Here is a 23,431-nt window from a genome sequence, read left to right as displayed (position 1 = left end):
TGGTCCAGAGGAAGCAGTAAGGACAAAGGACTGTGAGATGGGAATGTCTGGGATGTTCTGGAACAACCAGAATGCCAGAGGGGCTAGAGCAGAATGAAGGGAGGAAGCTGGCAGGAACTTAAAGAAAGAAGGAGACTTAGGCAACAAGAGTAAGAATGGAAGAAAAAAGACCTAATTCTACTCAGAAGTGCAAGTTTTAGTAATGTTTTGAAATTTGGTGTTCTTTCAAGGGGACAGGTGTTTAAGGCCAGAGGTTCCTTTTTTTTAAGTTTAAAAATTCTTTATTTTTTATTTTTAGAGAGCTGGGAAGTGAGGGGGAAAAGAGAGGAAGAGCAACATCAATGTGTGGTTGCCTCTCACTTGCCCCTTTTTGGGGACCTCGCCTACAACCCAGGCATGTGCTCTAGAATGGGAATCAAACCAGCAACCCTTTGGTTCAGAGGTCTGTGCTCCATCCACTGAGCTACACCAGCCAGGGCTGAGGCCAGAGGTTCTGCATGACTGGTTGTTGTGAGCTCCCTCGTCTGTCACTTTCTGCTTCATAGGATTAACCTCTTCAATATTTGTATAACTGAACCATCAACTATTTCGTGGATGCATGGAGTGTTGGAAAGTGAGGTTCACAAACATTGTCTTTTGTTGACAAATCCACATTTAGGCTGCTCTCCTAGTGTCTTTAAGCCTCAGTTTTTTAGATCTGACTTTAAGCGTGAGTGGTCATTTCCATTTGACACAGGAAGTTTAAGAATGTGACTATGTGGGTCTGTGGAGCATGAGGCTTTGCCCTTGTGAAAGGAAACCTGGAGAGAAAGCCCTAGAACCAGAAAGCACTTCCTGGGGAGCTTGTGGCTTCTTCTGTCAGCCTCCGTGATCCGGCTGACCAGCAAGCGGCCTGCCTAATAGGTGTTTGGGGTGACCTGAGGAAAGAAGGTGCTAGCCTGTGATGTTTGATGGTTTTCTACCTGGTGTGGAGGGTACCACACGGGGCACGAATAAATCAGAATTGTGGTTCTAGGGTTAGGATACAGGACTGTACCTCTGAGCCTCTCTGCTAGGGCCCCTCCCCTCCTTCCTCTCCTGGAGCAGATACCTCCATCAGTCACACTTCCCAGATCCTTACCGATGGCTTCTCCACACCAGGCTCCTGAGGGAGAAGCACAGGGGGACAAGCCCTGAGGCTCTGTCCACAAGGAACTCACAGATGGCAGTATAATATAGTCTGTGATAGAGACCCAAAACTGTGGGTCTCGAGAGTTTCTTCATCAGCTTTGCTCTGTGCCATGTTGAGTGGTATTTCTTTCTCTTCACCATGTGACGTTAAGAAATACAGAAATGCACTCCTCTGTGAGGGAGAAAGAAAGGGCTGGCGCTGGTGTGTCACAGCCAGCGTCTCTTTACCTGGTTGGAAATCACTGAGTCTGATGTACTAAAAATACGGTGTGCATGGGGGCCCTGTAACTCAGTGTGTGTATGTGTGTGTGTATGTGTGTGTGTGTGTGTGTGTATGAGATTCTTCTCTCTCTTTTCCACGCAGTTCATGACTATATTCAGGCTGACAGAATGGTTCTCATCTTCAGTCTTTTCATGTATAATTTTTCCTGTGTGTTATCTTAATTCATAATTTAGGAAATTGTTATTAGTCTCCTGTAGTCAGGAGATTCAAATGGGGAAAGACCTTTCCGGTGCAAATGTGGCCCTTTTCCAATACATTTACATGTTCCAGGTCATTACTCATTTGCTTCTTAGCTTTTAACTTAACAGCAGTGCAAATGTGGGCCTATTACGATGCCTTTCCATTATCAGGACATTATTCATGTGTTTCCTGGCTGAGCAGCAGTATGTGCTCTGTGAAGAGGCTGGAAAAATCTTTTCTTGCTGAATTTCAAGAGGCAATGAAGTTGGGCATTTGAAGTTTCCATTGAAGCAGGATGTCTCTGACCGTAGTGATTTGTGAAGATCCTTCTGGAGAGAGCTTGATTTTCCCTAATGACCACACCACCCCTACTCCTTTACCTTTGATGCTGAACACTAACATTTAGTAGATGTTTTTTCTTGCTTCTAGTAGAAATATTTATGTGTATGCTCTTTTATGGAAAGATGGACAAAAATAGAGAGAAAGGTATTTAACTGCAATAAAACGGCCCCATGTGGCCCTGACTTGTCAAAAAAAAAAAAAAAAAAAGAAAGAGGAATCAAGTAGAAGGAAATAAAAATTAGAGCTCTACACTGTACACTGCTGGACATAATAAAGTTACCATTTGATGCGATCTCTCAGTCTACCTATTTCTAAAGTTTACCTAGTAAGTAAGAGTTTGGATTCTATCTTTTTTTTTCTCTTATAAGCATACTTTGAGCTCATTTATATGTAGAAATCTTGATTTTAAAAACCCATTTCTGCATATGTCATCATTTATTTAATCATTTGTTGGACATTTTGGTTGTTTTTGAAATTTTGCTATAGACATAATGCCCTGATGAGTGGGTGTCCTAGTTTGTTGGAACATTCCCTTTTAGACTAATTCCTAGAAGGCATATTATTGAACTTAAGAGTATGAGTCTTTTAAAGGCCATCTTGCTTTCCAGGAAGATTGTACTAATTTCTCCTTCCATCAGTAGGCTATGGAAAATTGCCTGTTTTGCTGTATCCTCATCACACTGTACATTTTAATTATTGAAAATATTAAAATAGCTCTGTTGGTCTTTGAAACATTAAAAGTCAACCATACATACAGCGAAATACTCAGGTAGCATAGAAAAGTAAAATACCTAAGGGAAAAAATCACCTGTCTTAGAGATAATTTTTTTAGATATAACATTGGAGTCATTTAATGTAATATGGTCCATGTAATTTGCTTTTTTCCTTCGCAGCTTATTGAGGACATCTTTGTATGTCAACAACTATACATCATTATTTTAAGTACTGCAATACATTTTATTTTCTGGATGTTTCCATTTATTTACCTTATGACTTCTTGATAGGCACTGAGGTTATTTCTAGTTGATGGGTGATGGAACAATTTCCATATATCCTTGCATATAGATCTAATTATTAGAAAATTGTTGGGTCTTGAGTTTGGATCCATGTGGTGGGTCCTGTTATTTTCACAGAAAATTCTGCTTCTCCTTGGAGCAGGAGTAGGTTTTTTCTCCATGGCGTCACACTTGGCCATGCTACTTTCTCTGGCAAATTCAGTATGAGCAGTGATTTGTATAACTTTGGCTGTCAGTTTTAAGCTCCAGCATATGATTTGCCAAAGTCTCCTTTCGCTCTGCTATGAGATTCCCAATATTCCAGGAGGAGGTTCATCTATCAACCCGAGTTCTGGAGGGAAAACAACATGGAAAAGACCAGCAGCCCACCTGAGTGCACATGTCCTATGAGCAAGTAGATATTTGTCAAAAGCCATTGCGGATTGCTTGTTACTGCTGCACGAACTAACTTATCCTGCCTGACATAACACATAACAAACAACCCTCTAGAAAGAGTGAACCGACATATGCTCACTTGCAAGGTGTTAGAGAGCTTTCCTACTATACTTTGCCAATGCTAGTTATTTTCACTCTGTTTAATCTTTTCTAACTCATGGTTAAATAAATGATACCTCACTTTAATACATGTGACTTTGATTAATGATGTTTCAGATTATATATTTCATATAACAGGTTTATGAACCATTTAGATGTTTTCTTTTTTTGATTTTCTTCTTCATACCCTCTGGTCATTTTTTGGATTAGTCTGTATTTTCTTCTTGAGTTTTAAGAATGTTTGGAATACGCTAAGGATACTATTCTGTATCTAGCATATCTTCGACATTCTTTTTCCAGTGTGCAGTTTTTAAAAATCTCATTTGGGGTTTGTAGAATTTCTTGAATTTATGTCTTCATACCTTTCATCAGTTTGGTAAAATTCTCTGCCACTGTCTTGTCAAATATTGTTTTGTCCCATTCTCTTTTTTTCCCCATACAGTGACATTAAACTCACAAACGTTAGGTCCTTTCCACTATGCTCCATTTGGCTTTTATGTCTTTTTTCCTATCTTTTAAATCATTTTTTTCCAGCCTGTGAATTTTTAGTTAACCCATCTTCCGGTTCACCATTTCTCTCTTTAGCCTAGTCCATTTCTCAACTCCTTTTTAAATTCTTACTTTCAGTTTTTACATATTTTATTTCTAAAATTTTTCTTTCTTATAGATTCCAGTTCTCTGTCAAAATTCTCCATTTATCATTATTTTCTGTTACATATTAATTAAAGTTATTGCAAAGTCTGATAACACCAGTATCTGTATCTCTTGGACATGCTTTCTATTGCCTGTTTTTCTCTTGGTCCCATCTCCTGGTGTGTCTGGTAATTTTTTTTGAGAGCTAGACATTTTATACAAAAAATTGAAGTAGCTCTAGATGGTGCTATCTTCTTCCAGAGAGGATTTCATTTGCTTCTGGCAGACAGTGGGGCAGATGATAGTAGGTAGGCTGTAGTCTCTGTGAATTTTGGTGTATTTCTGCCTCATTCCTAGGAGTTCCCTACAGAAAATGTGGCATGGTTAACAGGCCTGTCATCCTTAGCAGGTCATGAACTTCAGTCTTTTCTCCAACGTTGAGACTCTGTCTAACACCTCTGGCCTTTATCTACTGTGCTCTGCTTGCTTCCTGTGCTTACTGTGCTCAGACTTTTAGCTTATGAACCAGCAAACACCACGAGGAGAGTGATGAGACTAGAGGCTCATCTCGGGGCTTTTACTTCCTTTCTTGTATATTGGGCCTTCAAGTCCTGGTTTTCTCAGAAGTCTGGTGCCTCCAACTAGGTTTATAAGAAGTCATTCCGTTGCACTTGTTCTCAGTGGAAGAGTAGATGTGATTGAAGCTAGTTTTTTCGTAGCTGAAAGTGAAAGCTGCTTTCAGTCTTTTTACTTTGTTTATACTATTGTTTTTCTAAGGGATAGATTTTTGGATCGTCAGATTTATCTTTTTCTGTATGATTTGTAGCATTGCCCTTGGGCTTCAAAATGCTTTTTAAAAGCCAAGTTTATAGAAATAGTCATCTAAATTTTCTCCCAGTGTTTTTGTGGCGGTATGTTTAATGACTCATTTTGGGATGAGATGGGAGGTAAAGAGCCAACCTTGTTTTCTGCCACACAGTGAGGGCATTTGTCCAACACTGGTAACTGAGTAATCCATCTTCTGTGACTCAGAAATATCATCTTTTTTTTGTTAAGTGTATGGTGTCTCATTAATACTTTAATTTCCACTACTCTACTTACTACTGAGGGTATATACATTTCATATATATTTGTTGATTCTTTGCTTTTCTTCTTTAATTTTTCTGTGTTGTACCCATTTAAAAAGTACAGTTATATATTTATGCTGATCTTTAATATTACTGTTGGCATTTGAATAATTCTACATATGCCATTAATTTTTCACATCTCTTGTTTCAGTGCTTTATTGATCCATATCAATGTACCCACCTGGGCCTGCACAGCCTATGCTGATGATCCCTCACAGAGCCAGTGTCGTGGGTGTACTGGCCCTTGTGGTTCTTATTATGACTACAAGATATACCTTGGCAACAGCTATCAAAAAGCAGGATTTATTACTCACAGATTCTGGAGAGTACCTGACATGCCTAGGGCCACACAGCTGAAATTGGAGGGGGTGGGGAGGGAGGCGTTGAGGGGGAGGGGAGGAGAGAGAGGGAGGGCCTGGAGTTCTGTAATTATGCGCATGTACATCTGGACTTTATCTGTTGTTTGATTCTAACAGTTGAAAACAAGTAACATTTATATTATGATCACAGTGTAACGAATGTTAATTGAAGAGTCAGTATGCTAGGCCTACCTTTTTCCCTGCAATATCACATTTTTAAATATCATGGAATATATTCACTCTGTATTTTCCTTTGTGTGTGTGTGTGTGTAAAACTTTAGCCGTTAGCCCATTATGTTCTTCGTTTTTTAAAAAAGACGGGTCTTAGCTTTTATAGCTCTGCTGTTGAAATTTGAAGGCAGTGTAGGCCTTACTTTGCTCTGGACATCATTGTACATATTAACACTTTGCAGGCAGGGAAATCGCTATACTTTTTGTTCGGTTATTTTTTTCTGTGAACCTAAACCTGCTCTGAAAAGTACAGTTTTATTAGAACAACAACAGAAACACAATTTCGCAGATGGACGTTCGGAGCCTTTGATCAGCTTACGTGATGTCGATGTTGGAAAGACCAAGAGACACACTCTCCCTGAGGAACACATCTGAAGCCAGAACGCGTTAGAGGCAGCACAGAGCAGGAGCTGTTCATTAGCCCGTGACTCGCAGTGTGGTACGTGCCCTGGCATCTCTTCCTGTGGGTCAACACTTTCTGTGCACGTAGAAATCTCCGTAATTGAGAGTTAGGGGCTTGGAGTAGGTGAGTAGACTGAGTGCTTGTGGGCCTTGCTCAAAACTAGTGTTTTAGAGAACAGAAAGAAAGCTTAGGGGACTGATGGGGGGTATTCTCTCTGTTGCAAATGTGGATGCTCTTTGATAGTGTTAATTGCCCAGATGGTTTGTTCCTTTTGCATTTGCATTTAGTTATTTTGCAGGAACAACATTTGCATTGCAGGGATCTGTTGGAGTGTTCATTGTGTTCATTTCCCTAATCAGCTAGGTTTTTCCATGTATTAAAAGTTGAGGTTGTAGATAGCTGAAGGAGTAAAAGGTAAGCAAATCAGAAGCATTTTGAGTATTGTAGTGCACAGCACAGTTGGATCTTATTTTTGCAAATGCATCAAACATACCTGCTGCTGGCACAACAGGTGTCGATGACATGATGTCCACTGAGGCTGGGGACGAGGGCGGGCAGCGGGCAGCTCTGGGCTTTTCTTCCTGAGAATATCTAGGAAGTTGTAGGAACGGACATTTTTGATCATGAGTGAGTGTGTGGAGGACGGAGGGGAGTCAGATCAGGAGGCAGGTGAGCTGATGGGGGATTTTTGCTGCTGCTGCAGGTGAGGGAGGGCCAGACTCAAGGGTAGCATCCTGAGCAGGAGAGGAAGGAGAAAAGAAGGTCAGGTACTGGAGGTACTTGGAGGACATGGGGCGAGTGTGGTACTGGCATGTGGATGTGTTCGTTTCCAAGGCTGATGTAACAAATTAGTACAAATGTGATGACTTAAGCAAGAGAAATGTATCCTCTCACATATCTGAAGGCTAGAAATTCAAAATCAAGGTGATAGCAGGTTTGTCTCCCTCTGAGGGCTCTAGGGGAGGATCCATCCTGCCCTTTCAGCCTCCGGCGGCCCCAGGTGTTTTGGCTTGTGGCTGCATCACTCCAGTCTCTGCCCCCATCTGTGTGTGGGCGCTCCTCCTGTGTGCCTGTGTCTAAGATCTCCAGGGTGACCTCATCTTAGGATCATAAGCCTATTATACCTGCAAAGACTGTTTCCAAATAAGGTCGCATCCATAAGTACCAGGGATTAGGACTTGGAGATATCTTTTTTGGGGGAGCACAATTCAACCCACAACAGGCAGTTAGGGTGTAGGTAGGGAGAACGGGTTGCGGCTGAGACACCCGAGTGGAGGGGATCCTTCTCAGCAGAGGGCTGTGGGGGCAGAGTGTGCCAAGGGGAGGCCCTGAGCGGCTCTCAGAGATGAAACTAATCTTTAAAGGCTCTTCATTGCCTGTGATGCCATCTTTCTGGGTTCATCCTGCACCCCGACTGGCCGTTTTGTCCTGCCCCTGATCGTAGCCTTCTGGTTGGCCTCCCACCTCTGGCCCTGCTCTTTCCCCAGCACTGTCACAGCACCGTCGAGGCCTTGTTGCTCTGCAACCACAGTTTATTTAATGGTAGTTTATTGCAGCAGAATTTACATATGGGAAAGCGAACAAATTCTAAACGAACGGCTGGGTGATTTTTGAGAAATCCGTGCACCTGTGCAGCCGTCCCGCTCAGGAACGACACGGAGCGGAGTGTTCTCATCTCCACCGTGAGGCCCCTCGTTCTCCGTTCTGCCGAGGCCCTGCCCGCCACAGGCGGCAGCTGCTCAGACGTCTGTCCCTGCGGCGCGGTTTGGTCAGCACTGGGACTTCGATGGAGTCACACGGTGCTCTGGGACCCGACTTCTTGCACATGATGTAATAATGGTTTTGAGATTTACTCTTGTTCTGTGTGTATCACTAAGTTGGTTTTTTTCCTCATTTTTAACAGCTTTTTTGAGGTATAATTCTGATATACTATCCATTTGAGGTATTGTGCTAAATAGTTTTTGGCATATTCCATTATGAAATGTTTTAAATTTGGGAAAATTCACATAACACAATTTCCCATTTTAACCATTGTAACCGCTGTATAATGCAGTGGTGTGTATTACATTCACAATATTGTACGAAGGTCACTGCTGTCTCATTCTAAATCTGTTTCATGACCCCACACAACCTATAACCACTGAGCAGTAACTTCCCATTCCTTCCTCCCCTCAGTCACAGTAACCTCTAATCTGCTTTCTGTCTCTGTGCGTCTGCTTATTCTAGACTTGTCACATAGGTGGGACCGTACAGTATTTGTCATTTTGTGTCTGCCTTCCTCACTGAGCATAATGTCTTCAAGGTTCGTATGTCAGGATTTCACTCTTTCATTGAAAGGAATAATAGTCCATTGTAGGCATACACCCCATTTTGTTTAGCCCTCTATCTGTTGAGGGAGACTCCAGTTGTCTCTGCCTTTTGTCTGTTAGGGATAGTGCCGCTGTGAACATGGGGATACAAGTATCTGTTTGGGTCCCCGCCTGCAGTTGCTCTGGGCGTGTGCTTACTAGCAGAATCCCTGGGTCATATGGTAATTTGATGTGTAGCTTTCTTTCTGAGGAACCACCAGACGGTTTTCCCCAGTGGTTGCACCCTTTCACATGCCCACCAGCAATGCACTAGGGTTTCAGTTTCTCTACTTCCTTGCCAACACTTCAATTTCTTCCTCTTTTTTTTTTCCTTTAAAAAGAAACATCCTAGTAGATGTGAAGTGGTTTCTTATTGTGGGTCAGATTGGGGTTTCCCCCTTGACGGATGATGTTGAGCATCTTTCCATGTGCTTATCGGTCATTTGTATGTCTTTGGCTAAGTTGTTTTTTGTGCTCGCAGTACTGCAGTGAGATATAATTTACACTTGGTGAAATACATAACTCTTTCAGAGTCTGGCTCCGTGAATTCTGACAAATGAATATATACATATAAATATCAGCCCATAAGACATATGGTGTTTCTATTACCCAGAAAGTTCTCTCACACCCCATTCCAATACTCCTGTTCACTTTTTTAAAAATCGCTGTGGATTAACTTCGCCTGTCCTTGGTTTTCATAAAATGGAATCAAACAGCACGTACTTTTTGTGCCTGGCTTGCCCCGTTCAATGCAACGTGTTTGAGATCTGTCAGTGTTGTTGCGTGTGTCCGGACTGGGTGCTTTTGGCTGCTGAATACCAGTGTTCCTAACTTTGGGTTCAGCAGAGCGTGCTTCCCCAGTCTCTCCCTGAATATGCGGAGGTTTGTAACTTTTGGCTGTTATGACTAAAGCTGCCCTCAACATTCTTGTACTCGTCTATATGTGGATAGAGACTCTTCTTTCTCCTGGAATGTAACCTGTGAGTGGAATCGCTGGGTCACAGATAGGCATGTGCTGAACTTGACGAGAAACTGGCAGTTTTCCAGTATGGCCGTTCCATTTCACACGCCCACCTGCTGGGCACACGGGAGTTCCACACCCTCACCATCCATAGGTGTTGTCAGTCTTTTTAATTTTAGCCTTTCTGGTGGGTGTGTGGTGGTATGTCAGTGTGGGTTTAATTTGCTTTTATCTGATGACTAATAATATCAAGAACCTTCACATTTGGGAAAGGTTATAATTTAAATTTTTACATGAAAAAAAATCAAGTTAGAAGACATTAATGAGCACCTGGAGAACGGACATTGCGAAGTCCAGTGTGTTATGTTGAAGCCGTCCGCCCTGACAGCTATGAGTCAGACAGACAGATGTCAGTTTCAGTTTTCATCTTAGATCACGAAGGAGCTGCCAAATCAGTTAAAATAGGGCAGGGTTGGGGTGTGTGCAGGGGTTCCCAATATTTAAAAACTATTTTGAAAATAGAAAGAAGAAGATGGCAAGGCCCTCCCCTTTCACCTGAACTTAATCTGAGAGGCAGGTTTTTAGAAGGAAACCCTGATCACGATGCAACCAGTTAAAGACCTTCAGTGGTTCTCTCCCAGCTTCAGACACAGTCCAGACTCCTTAGCCCCTCTGTGTCAACCCTTCATGACTTCATGACCTGCCCCTTTCCTTTGTGAGCAGCCAGGTGAGCCCACTTCCCCACGTGCCAGTGCCTAGCCCTCACACATGCTTGTCTGATGTTTGGAACGCCGTCCCCATCCTCCTGGCACCACTGGGACTCCTGTCTAAGGTTTGGCTAATGAGGCTCAGCCGGGTCAGTGTCAGCCCCGCCCCCAGCCTGGACCAGTTTCCAGTCCACGTCCTCCCTAGCCTCCTGGGGAAGGGCTGCTTGCCTTGTTTACATCCCTGTCTCCTTCCCCCAGACTGAGTGTCCTAAGGGGAGGGACTGTGTGGTTTCAAAGTTTTCCTTTTCTTCTCAATGCCCAGTTCAGGTACTTGTGGACCATCAGTACCAGTTGGATGGTGATGAATACTTACGGGTTGGTGACGACAGGGTTCTGAAAGTTGTGTGGCTCTCTTGCCCCAGGAACCTGCTTTTCATTGGGTTTGTTTTGTCATGTGTGTTGCAGGCTAATGTTACTAAATCTGTAAGGCAGATACAAACCACAAACTCTTGTGGTCCCACCCACTCTCTGTGACCCCTCCCAGTGGGCCCCACAGTGACACATGGTGAAGGATCAGCAACTGGGCATGCCAAGAAAAAGGACGCACCTCCCCATTAAAAGAAGAACTAGTGAAAGCAGAAGTTAACAGGAAAAGCAAGCTGAGCTCTTTTTCTAGCATCTCCGAGGAGAAACTGAGGTGCCCAGGTACAGTGATGGCCACTGCTTGTCACTGTCCCTGACAGCCCACCCTGCTAGTTGGCGTGCCCCACACTTTGTGTCCTATAGACCAGCTGGGGCTGGCGAACATGCAGAATCTGACCCACGAGGCCTGGCCTGGGGTCTCAGCTTCTGCATTCCTAGCATGTCCCCAGACAATGGACTTCTGGTACTTGGACCTCACTTTGAGTGGCCAGAGTCAAACTAAACCAATCAGAACGCAAAAATGAAGTTATTTGGGGGAATACTTAGCCAGGATGTCCAGTCTCTACCCACTGGGTCGGGTGGTAGACCGTAATGCCACACCACATGACACAAAACAGCAGTTGTGTCCCACGGACCCAAGATTCGTGAAAAAATCGCCCTGAAGACAGTTGCAGAGTTTGACTGATACAGAGGAACGCGTGTGTCTGAGAGCCTCTAGCAGACCAGGTGGGTGGGAGCTCCGGAGTGGGAGACCCTTGGGGGCCGAGTGCGCTTGAGCATCTCGCAAGGGTTCAGCCTTGGATGCTGACGTAATGGGCAACTTGGATGCCTTTCTTGAAAGTTTACAGAGTGTTTGTGCAAGGAATTCATAAAGCTGATTACAGTCTGTAGATTTTGATAGGTCCAATTTGTTCTTCATTTATCGGTTGCATATTTGGTGGTGAAAGTCACACCCTCCCCAGCTTCAGGAAAGGACAGACACAGCGTCGTCTCCTCTGTATTGTCCCCTCCCAAACTTCAGACTCTCCCAAACTACTGGTCGTGTGGGAGACCGGGAAGCTGTGTCTGAATTCTTCTTCCTTAAAATTTTTAAAATTTATGACTATTAAGTAGAAGTATTCATAAGAAGAAAAAAATGGGACTTTTTACTCCAGAAAAGTATAAAGAAGTCACCTATGACATCATTCAGAATCAGTCATTACTGAAATCATGCATTTCTTTCTAGGTTTTTTTTTTTAAGATTTTTAAAATTTATTTTTAGAGAGGGAAGGGAGGGAGAGAGAGAGAGAGAAACATTGATGTGTGGTTGCTGGGGGCCGTGGCCTGCAACCCAGGCATGTGCCCTGACTGGGAACCGAACCTGCGACACTTTGGTTCACAGCCCGAGCTCAATCCACTGAGCTACGCCAGCCAGGGTTCTTTCTAGGTTTTTTTTAATGCATTGTCAATAGATAATTTTATAAACTTGTTCATTAAAGTATATATATGTCTTCATTTTGTTATAATTTAAGTCTTTCCTCATGACTAAAATTCTTCATATACCTCTTTTTTACTCTTGTTTGATCACATGTAAGGTTGTATAGTAGAACATGTTCTTTAACTTTTTTTTCTAATTTCAAGAGATTATTGAAAAAATAAAAAAAAATAGCACTGGTCTCATGCCTTCTGAGAATATAGTGAGTCCTGGTTTAAGCCAAAAGGGGAAATTTCCTTAGCTGTTTGTGGCACTAATTATATCTCACTGTACCTAGCATATTTTCTAGTAGATCACAATGTTTGATTATTAATGAAATGCTAGAACATTTTGTTGCATTGCATATTTCTTTACAGAAGCATATACTCAACCTTAATCTGAGGATCCAGTTATCAGGACAGAAATGTAGTTTGTTGATGTGTGTGGTTTTCAGAAGGTTGTGGTTGGGTGTCATCAATAGTCGTCCATCCTTACGACTCATTGTCTGTATTACCTAATGCTCCTTTATTCTCTCAGTTTCTGGCTCAGGAACTCGGGGCAGCCTGGCCGGGCAGTTCTGACTCAGGGTCTCTCAGGATGCTGCCATTGGATGTTGGCAGGGCACTGTGTGGTCTGAGGGTGTGACTGGGCTGCGGTCCCCAGTCTGTGGTGGGGAGACCCTCGCCGAGATCCTTGCCGTGTGGCACACCCTACAAGAGCCCTTCCTCCTGGGGAGGGGTTTCTGTTCCATTCCGTTTTTTCTCTTTAAAGTTCTCTGTTGAGCTTTGTATATCCATTGTAAAAATTCTAGGCTTCACTTCAGATAGATGAAGTGCATAAACAGCGAGAGGAACATGCCATCATTGTTGACAGTTGCTGTCTTCAGGTCACTTGTTAAACAGGTGTGGTTTTCTATCACTGAGTCCTCGTGGGCTGGCTGTGTGGAAAGCACTGCTAGTGCTGGGAAATTTTGACACACCTGTGACACACACACACACACACACACACGTGCACACATGCACACACGTTGGGTTTTCAGAGAGACTGTAGCTGAACAAAGTAAGTTTCCTAAAATGACAGTCTAAAATGTCAAACCCTAACAAGGGATTTGCAGTGATAATAACATTCACATCTTATGCACAATTTAGTCTAAAGCGAAGTCATTCTGAATTATGACAACCTTGAATTTATCCACTCCTTGTCCAAAGTTCGCTATGTGAGCCCTGCCTTTGTAAGAATTCTCCTGATACATTTTATACATTTTATGTTTTGTAATGTTTTTTTTCTTAATTTAAAACAGTTTATTAGCCATCTCTTTATTTGAAGCAGAAAAACATGAATAAAAATATAAGTATCACCTGCAACTTCATTGCCAAAATAACTTTATTGATATGATGAAAAAATGTATGTGCCTTGAAAGGACATTGAGCTGGATCCAAAATATAAAATAAGGCCTTAAAACATCCTTTCTCAGGTGCCTTGAAGGTAGCCAGTTAAAATTTTTCATCTCCCTTTAGAAAAATAAAAGATCTTTTCTGAACACAGCCATTGCAGGAGCCGTGCACACATTTTAGAAGTTCACACAAAAAGAGGTCATATCATATCACATTCCAACCTGTGGTTGTTATTACTGTTATTTTTACTCAGTATCCCACAAAGGTCTTTTCACATCAACACCTGCATTCCAACCTCATTCCTGTTGGGGACGATATAGGGTCCCATACCACGTGGTTAGCCAGTCATCATCTTGATGTATATTTGGGTTGTTCTCAGGCTTTTGCAATTACAGATCTTTATATAGATCTCTTGACATACTTTTGATGTCCCTGAAATGAATTCCTTAGGGTTGAATTCTTTTTTTTATTGCCTTTTATTTATTTTTTTAAAAATGTAACCTTTTAAATATTTTTTTCCATTACAATTTAGTCCCCTTGTTACCCCCTCCCACACCCCCCAGGGTCGAATTCATGAGCCCACTTCCATTTTCTTCTTTTGGCTGTTGCTTTCACATCTATATTTTCCAGCTCCAGATCTGGCAGCACCAGCCTAGAGTGACACTTACCACGTGAAAGGCAGCTCTCCTCTTTGAGGTTTCCCAGGGAGCTTAGATAATTCCCAAACCTGAGTGTGGAAGTCAGATAACAAGCTCAAAGCTCACAGCACCTTGTGGCGGCTCCTCAGTTTAGAGTAAGTTGAGTACTGTGAGACTGTGAGAAGTGGGTGGCACTGAACCATTTCAGGGACATTTCATTCATTCAACAAATGCTTATGGAGTGTCTGTCTTGTAGATGTCAGGCACTGGGGAAGCAAGGTTAAGAAGATGTGCTCATCTTCCCGGGAGGAGTGGTGTGTGCAAGGCAGCCCAATGAGAGCATCAGAAACTGGGTGAGAAGGGGCTTGAACCCAGACTCGCAGGAGGATCTGACGTGTGCCAGGCAGACTATAGGCGAAGGCTGTGGGGTGGGAGGAAGGGTGGTCTAGGCAGAGGCCATGCACATGCGCAGGCTTGGAGGCGTGGGAAACCGAGGCTGGGATTGGCGCTGGGGAGAACCCAAACCCTGGCGACAGTGTGCGGCCACGTGGGAGTGATCAGCGTCGATCAAATAAATCCCAGTCCTGGAATTTACTTTCTCATCATGGTGCTTAGTTACGAACAACATTATTGACACTATACCTACCGAACACACTTCAACAAATTGCACTCAGGCTGACGGCACTGCACGACCTCCTTTTAGAAATACCTCTCTGGCAGACCGGACTTCCTAAATTCTTCCATAAAGCCACACACACAGCCCCCACCCCTGTCCTTGGTATTGTTATGGGGAAGACGTTTATTATCTTGGTTCTCAACTTGGAAAAAATTATTACAGATGATGGAATTTTTTCTCACATTTGAACATGAGTAACATTCTTTTCCTTCTGGATGATCAGGATTAATTACCTTATTATTGTGCCATCTGCCTGTGTGTTTGTGTTGCTTCTTCCCTTGGCTGTTTGTCAGCTTCCGTTTCTGCTGCCCCACGCCCCTCCTCCCCTCCTCCCCTCCTCACAATGGTTTATGTGGTTGTTATACGAGTGTATTTCCTAATGAGAACATTACTAATGTAAACATCATGTTTGCTTACTTATTCTTCATTGTGAAATAACATCATGTAAGTCCCTTATAAATAAAGCTTTGTTTTAAAGAATTCTACCTGTACAGAAACATAGAGGGTAAAAAATGAAAATAGTTCTTCCAGAGTGTTCCTTCCACACCTACCCTGTATTAATTAATCAGGGGTCTCTAGAGGAACAGAACTGATGCAATGTGTGTGTGTGTGTGCATGTGTGTGTGTAACTATATATATTTATAGATATCTGTAGATACACACAGCCACAAATTTACTTTAAGGAATTGATTCATGCAGTCGGGAGGCTCGGCAAGTCCCAAATCCTCAGGGTGGGCTGGCAGGCTGGACACCGAGGAAAGAGTTATAATCCAAGTCCAAAGGCAGAATTCCTTCTCACTCTGTTCTATTCGGGCCTTCAGCTGATTGGATGAGGTTCATCCACATCATGGAGAACAATCTGCTTTACGCAATGTCTGCTGGTTTAAATGTTAATCTCAGCTCAAAAGTACTTCCACAGAAACATCTAGAATAACGTTTAACCAAATATCTGGGTGCACTTAAAACTCGGACACATGAAATTAACCATCATGCACCCTGTGTTCCCATTCACTTCACAGAGGCTGTTCCTCTTGATGTGTTCACCCACTCAGATGATGGCCACTGTTGCTCCTCCCCCACCCCTTTCATTTGTTCACAGGCTAAACGATGTTGTAAGAATCTTGGTGCTATACCATCCTTCCTACAAGGAGTGAGGTTTTGGTTTTTATTTTTGTTTTCTGAGGTACACACACATGTTTTAAGTAGAATCACCTCAACTTACTATTATTTGTTTGTTTTTTGTTTATTTATTGGTGGTATTACTTTTATGTGGTGTATAGACTTTGCAAATTGGGCTTGTGTGTGTGTGTGTGTGTGTGTGTTTAAGATTGAATTAATTTATTTTTAGAGAGAGGGGAAGGGAAGGAGAAAGAGAGGGAGGGAATTAACAATGGGAGAGAGAAACATCGATCAGCTGCCTCTCGTATGTGTCCTGACCGAGACCAAACCTGCGGCCCAGGCATGTGCCCTGACGGGAATTGAACCCGTGACCTTTCCCTTCACCAGTGACGCCCAAACAATTGAGCCGCACCGGTCAGGACTGGGATTGTGTTCTGAGAGCCCAGATTTCTAGCTGACATCTAATAGGGGCTTTCATTTGTAGGTAGCTTACTTATATATTTTTAATAATAATATTTTATTTTTATGAGCATTTCACCTATAATTTAAGGAAAAACTATTTGTGGTTTCAGCAAGGGAGCAATCTGCAAGTGGGTTTCTCTGGATGGGGCGAGTGGACAGTATTTGCCTTTGTGATAAGTCTCTTGCTGCAGTTTTTCTGGGGAGACCACAGTCAGGGGGTTGCCAAAGATTGTACCTCTTCTTCCACCTTTCTGTTGGGGGCACCAAGATGCACCAGTTAAAACAGAAACTTGGAACCATGGCTAAACACTAGTTTTAAATATGGCAGGGATTTTCAACTAGTGTGCTGCAGCAAACTGGTGTGCCACAAGAATTTTTAAAACATGCAGTAACTGACCATTTGACTAGTCAGGGTCATTGACCGCTTTTCCCTTAAATTGTCAAATAAAAAAATGACAACAGCCCACATAACCATAGCCTTCTGGTGTGAATGAATCAAAACTACACCAATTTTTTTTGTCACAATGGCAAAAAAAACCCTATTTTTTGGTTTGCCACAGATTTTAGGAACTAGTTGATACGTGCCATGAGATAGAAAAGGTTGAAATCGCTGACCCATAGGAACGTCAGACTTTTAGAACAGACCCCCAGAAGGTAGGGTAAAGGTAACGATTTTAGCCATCATGTCAGTCTCAGTGGGCAGCCTAAAATTTCCACTAGAGGTTTTTATGGAGATTTCTCTAAGTGGACGTGATTTGCTTTTCACCTATCATTGGCCTATTAAATCATTGGCCATTGGTGATTGAACTTAATCTCCAGCCCCTCTTTCCTCCCCGAGGGGGGTTGGGGGATGGGGCTGAAAGATCTAACCCTCCAGTCACAGGGTAGGCGTTCTAGAGACCAGCCCCCATCCTGAAGCATGGGGGGTGGGGGTGGGGTGGGGGTGGGGGGGTGGGGGGGGTGGGGGGGGGCATGAGTCATCTTATTAGCGTATAAAAACTGTGAATACTAAGGGATCCAGGAGCTCTGTGTCTAGATTTGGGGACAAAGACCAAATACTTCTTATTATACTACACCCCCCAACTTGTCTCCTGTACCCCCAATCTGGTTTACCTGCTTCCATCCTGGTCTCCTGGGGTCTGTTTTCCACACAGCAGCCCAAGTCATGCAGACAGTTGGCCCTGACTGCTCGGAATGCTCCTATCACACTGCACAAATGCCCCCGCTCCAACCCCTTGTGGCCTCCCAGGACCTATTGCTCCCTTGACTTCCTCCTTGCTCGATTTGCTCTACAGGCCTCCTGGCTGGGTCTGTGGGAGGGCTGGGCACGTCCTCTGCCTGGACCTTTCCCTCCATGTCCCCTGGGCTTGTTTCTTCACTCCTCATCTTTTCAGTGCCTCCCGGTGGGCCTACCCCAGCACTCTTTGTTAAGACCAAGCTGCCCCTGCCCTGCATGCAGCCACCTCCCTTGGCCTAGTGCACTTTCTAACACGCTATCACTCACAGGTTAGGTCTACAGTTTGCATCCAACCTCCTTCCCTGAGCAGACACGTCCCGCACAGGCAGGGACCTTGGTCCTCTGGTGTTTCCTGGGCACTGGTAGTCCACACTCAATGAACATTTGAGAATGAACAGACTGCTGGTTTGCTCTAAACTGCCAGCTGAGAGCTGGGACTCGGGGTCCTCCTGGTCCAACCCCTGGGGGGCTGGGGGAACTCCAGGCTCTGCAGTGGTGATGCTTGGGATCTGCTCCTCTGACCCACTTGCCTCTTTATTTCTAGACGGGCCTTATTATCGCCTGCTACCACGGCTTTGTGGATACTGTGGTGGTCTTAGCAGAGTGTCCCCACATTGACGTCAACTGGCAGGACAACGAGGGGAATACGGCCCTGATCACAGCTGCCCAAGCAGGTAAGGCCTGGGTTTTCCTTTTACCCCAGAGCCCAGGGTGGAGAGCAGCTGCCGTGGTGTGTGTGTGTGTGTGTGTGTGTGTGTGTGTGTTGGGAGAGGGTGGGGGCTGAGCACAACCTCAGCTTGTGACATTACTGTAAAGACGGAAATGGAGCAAAAATCCTGTCCTAATGCTAAGAGGTACAAGGAAACGTGGATGAGTGTGTGTGCACATTTTCTGTGCATTTGGAACAGTGCAGGGTTACCCACCAGTGCAGAACTCAGAACTGGGCAGATCTAACCCCCAAACTGCACTGGAAGTCCTGCCTCATCGTCACATCACCTGGAGCATCGCACCCACCCCAGCTGGAAACATGGGAACAGAAAGATGCTGGTGAGCTCACTAGCAGAAGAGACGTAATCATGTTAGTGATAGTTAACGTATAAAAGTAGGCCTATTTACAAGGTCACCTTGCATTTTGCCAGGAGCTACTTGCTGGAGTGTGTCAGTGTAACAAGGTGGGACTGTTTGTGAGATACCCGGGTGAATGTGCACCCGAGTTGGTGTCCTTCCGCCCAGGTGTCATCTCAAGAAGCGTCCTTATGCCGACAGTGTGCTGAATGCACCGTGGCTGTCTTCTTCCAGAACTGCGTGCAGACAGTTTCGAGACAGGCCAGCTGTGCTTGCCGCTTCAGGGTGGCACTTCATTTGTAACCGTGGTATTAACCGGTTTGGTAACTGACCACTTTCAAAACTCTTGGCTTCCAAGATGACATCCATCGCATCGCGTAGGTTCTCAGTTGCCAAGAAGCTGTTTCTGGCTGAGCTCAGAACAGGTATGAGCACCTCACCGTCAGCAGTTGCTGGGAGTCTGACGCGGTCAGGGCCGAGACGCTGGAGAGAACGCGGCAAACCTCACTGCATGCTGACTGTGGACAGTGAACATCTGCAGCTGCCCCTGAGAGAGACCCGCCTGTCCCATCCTGCATCGCCAGCTCCGGTGTCACAGCCAGCGTGGGTGACGGAGCAGGGAACCCAGAGGGTGGACAGGCCAGCGTCTAGCAATTTCACTACCTGTAGCAAGAAGCAGCTTGTGTACGTCCTGCCTTTCCGTCGGGACGCGCATGGTGGAGAAAGGCCCCAACTTACAGGGGTGGGGCTGTGTTAACACACCTTCCCTTCTTCAGGTTCAGGGTGTGAAGCTTTACCTCCGCAGAGGTGCAGCTCGCCAGGCTTGAAAAGCCTGGGTGCGCAGTGCCCTGAGCTGCAGAAATGTAGATGGTTTCGTGAGGCAGTGAGTGACCATTGGCCCATCGTCATTGCCTCCCACTGTGATGCCAGGAACCGGGCTGGGGACAGTGGTGTGGGAGTCATGGGCAGCCATGCCCTTGAGCAATTCTCCAGTTAAATAGCCGTCTGAGGGAGGCTGCCCTTGGTGCCTGGGGGTGAGAACACCGCATCTAGCCTGGTGGATTAGGACCGGGGTTGTGAAAGAGGGGTGGGCGCTTGAGCTGGGTAGCGGGGAAGGCAAGGGCAGGCTGGCCCAGCCAGTGCGTGCCAAAGCCACAGGGCCAGGAGGGAGGCTGGTGAGTCCCAGGACTGGCGCAGGTTAGTGTGGCTGCAGGCCTGCTGTGTCTAGGACAGATGAGACGTGGCCCCTGAAGACGCAGGGCTGGCTCATCAAGGGTGTAGATGGACGTGAGGGCCTGTACTTGAGTGGCGTGTGGTGTGGTGTGGGGTGCCGGCGCCGGATGACCCTGGTGGGCCCGGGGCGGTCTCAGCGGCACGGAAGGCACCAGAGCAGTGAGACCGGAAGCGCAGGTCTGGGTGGTGGTGACGTGGGCGGTGGCGGGCACCTGGGTCTGGCCTGGCTTCCAGCCCTTGGGATGGGGGGGCGTGGCGCTGACTGCGGAGGGGCAGCGTAGCCGAAGGATGGGCTCCGTTTTCTGAGGCCACTGAAATGCTCAGGCAGCGAGGCCGGTGGTCTTGGTGGGTGGCGCGTGGGAGTGCGGAGCATTTTATCCAGTTCTCGGGTGACCCTGATGCTGCTGGTCTGCGGGCCTCTCCTTAGAGGTTCTCGCTTTAAATGGTCTCTGGGGGAGCCTGTCGGGGGGTGGGGCACTAAAGCTTGGGGAGTCACAGACCCACGTCAGAGGTCAGAGGGACCCGGAGCCATCGCTAAACCGGAGTGAGAAGAAGGAAAGCACCCGAGGCCCCGTGGCTGGCTTTCGTGCGCTGTTTTACCAGAGAGTGACAATCAGGCGACTGAATCCAGTTCTGTGACTGGTTTTACTTATTTGATGATTTCTCAATTCCCAAATAAGTCTAGTGATACATGCTTACAGTATAAAAAAATCATTGCAGAAATACTATTTGAAGAAAGACCCCTTTTCATTCTCCCAAATTCTCCCTCTCCCAAACCCACCAAGTTCCAGCTGCTCACCCTTTCAGACCTCTCCTTTTCAAACACCAGGGTGTGCTTCCACTGCTGTTTATACCAAGAGGTTCGTTCTGTAGAGACTGTGATTTTAATTTTTTTTTACTTAAGGTCTATGTCTTTGTACGATGACCAGCACACATGACATTCACCTCGCTCTTACAGGACACATCCCTGAGTGTGACTGTGTGTTCACGGCTGTGTCCCTGTGTCCAGTAACTCTGGGACAGTTCAGTAAACGGCGGCTCATCCATTCTATGTCAGATCCTTCTAGAACACAAATATTTACTCAGCAGTTTCATGTTAAGTGCTGGGTCTACCACGATGAACAAAAACACACCTACTCCTGCCTCCCCAGCTTCACGTCTAGTGCACCTGGGGAAGGGGAAGTCCTTTGGGTCTAGGGGTGCGTTTCGGAGGAGGATGAATCTGACAGGATCCTGCGTAGGAACAGGCGGAGCTCAGATGGCTAAAATGAGGAGCTGATCAGGGGACTGTTAGTGGAGGCTGGCGGTGGGCAGAGTTAAGGGGCAGGGCCCTGCAGTGAGTTACCCTGGAAGAGGGCTGGGCTGCCTCTCAGAAGCTGTAACCTGAGGCATCTGAGTGAGCAGGCTCCTTGGGTGGGAGGTGGGTGGAGAGTATGTACCTTGGGGTAAGTTTCCTGCTCTGTTCCCTCCACCTGGGTCCCCTGCTGAGCCACACTGGAGACTTTAGGGCTAAGGGACCAGGCAGGTTTTGGAGGTCATCCTCCCTGCAAAAGCAGGCCAGAGAAGGAGAGCGAAGTTTTGCGCAATAGCTTCTTAGACCCAATTGCTTCATCATAGGGTACATATTTTAAGTGCACATTTATGTGGCCGTTGCCAAGTGGCCTTTAGAAAAAGCTGTACCAATTCATACTTCCCCCACTGAGTCCCTAAGGGTATTCCTGCCACCTGTGGACTTGATCACCTTTCACTGTTTGCTGGTCCCAAACAGACTTTCTTATTGTTTGCCCAATTCTCCCTGGAGCCTGGGATCTGTTTGACATTTTGGCTGCAGTGAACTGAGTATCCAGTGAAACAGCCTCAACAATGAGGAAAGTGCCTTCACTTGTGCCAGGACCTTTCTGAAGGTGATAGATGGAGGGTTGCTTCACTGGGCAGCTCCGTGACGTCAGGACCTGGGGCCACCTTCTCAGAAATGCTCTTGACCTTTTTTCCCTCATGATCCCAAGAAAGCCCTGGCAGCTCCAGGCACCATGGCTTCCCATGGCCACACAGCAGAGGCCTGGAGAAGGAGGAGCAAATCCTTGTCGTGTTTTGTTCTCTGAGATGGGAAAACATTTCCAGAAGCCTCCAGCAGTTTTCATTTTCTTCCCACGGCCAGGTCACATCACACGGCCTGAGCCGAGACAAGTGTCTGGCGAGGGGCGGGGTGGAATGGCCTCCACTGACTGGTTCTAGTCAGCACCGGCCCCAGCAGAACCTGTGTGGTTAAGGAACACTTTAAAGCCAACCACATGTTACTGTTATTTGCTATTGCAACTGTGTTGCCTGTCTGACAGTTGGCAGTCCTGGCTTTCTCCAGGGCTCGGCATTTGTAAGAATAAATTAGGATGCAAATGCTGTGATCCGCCTGTCGCATGTTCTCGACAAAGTCTGAAACTCCTTGGCTACTTAACGCACGATAAAGATACAGCCAAAGCTGTATTAGGGCCTGACAATGGAGAGCATGTATGACAATAAACCCTCCAGTAATCCCTAAATCTCATTTAGCCAGTGATTTCCATTTCTCCCATGCCTCCCCTAACAGACATAAAGTACAAAATAAGATAACCGGAGAAGTGGACACTAGGTCCCAGGGGTGGGGTGATGTGTTTACCCCCTCTGTTTCCTTCCTGTTTCTCTCCAACAAGTGGCAGGGGTGCAGTGCGGGAGAGAGCAGCCGGGCTCCTTTTGAACTGGTGGTGAGATCGAGCCGGTTGGGTGTAAGTAATCGTTGGTGCATCGTGTTATTTCTTGAACTTTTTATTTTATTTTTTGGAACTTCTTTAAAAAATTTGGGAGGAAATGCGCCAAGAGCCAGCCAGCTTGGCAGTATTCAGGTCCTGCTGCTGGGGACGCAGTGGCAGCGAGGCTCCCGGGAGGTGGCCAGGGGCGGGCTCGGACTGCCTGGGTTTGGGGAGGGTTTCCCTTCAGAGCAGCATGTATGTGATGTGGCCAGGAGGCAGGACTGATTGCTTCTCCATTCTGCCTGTCCTGTTTATCATCACCACCCGTGATCACAATTTCAGCCTGACTTCACTGTGATTGGTAAGGTTTTTTGAAATGTTTTCCTTGGGTTCTATGCTGTCACTGAAGAATCTGGAACTTGGTAAGTCCCTAGCATTTCCTTGCCTTTCCCTGTAAACTCCAGTTTTCAGAGCCTTTCTGATTGACCCCTGCTATGCCAGCCCCTGCCTGCTGGCCAGGCAGGAATGAGCGGAGGGTGGTAGCTCACCCCAGGTCCCACCTGCCTACCCCACAGAACTAGTCAGGGAGGCCTCTCTGCGAGGCCCTTCCTGCTTCCTCCTCCCTCCAGGTGGGGCAGTCTGTTCTCTCTGCAACTGTGTGGGATGTGACATTTCCAAAGTCAACACTTCCCTCTGCTGGCCCGGTTTGGAAAA

At 45.8% G+C, this 23,431-nt stretch overlaps 1 protein-coding gene across 2 annotated transcripts in view; it reads left to right on the top strand.

Moving 5' to 3' along the window:
* Positions 1-23,431, top strand: part of ANKRD33B (ankyrin repeat domain 33B) — a 58,381-nt gene that overhangs the window by 16,658 nt on the left and 18,292 nt on the right. For both annotated transcript variants that reach the window (XM_036020265.1, XM_028517781.2), the window contains exon 2: positions 18,241-18,370. In XM_036020265.1, coding sequence (XP_035876158.1) covers positions 18,241-18,370 — 130 coding nt within the window. The remainder of the gene's footprint in view (positions 1-18,240; positions 18,371-23,431) is intronic.

This window comes from Phyllostomus discolor, chromosome 3, assembly GCF_004126475.2.
Source record: "Phyllostomus discolor isolate MPI-MPIP mPhyDis1 chromosome 3, mPhyDis1.pri.v3, whole genome shotgun sequence".
In the NCBI taxonomy this organism is placed as follows: Eukaryota; Metazoa; Chordata; class Mammalia; order Chiroptera; family Phyllostomidae; genus Phyllostomus; species Phyllostomus discolor.
Note: the sequence above shows the minus strand (reverse complement) of the source record. Positions and strands in the feature narration are given on the sequence as shown.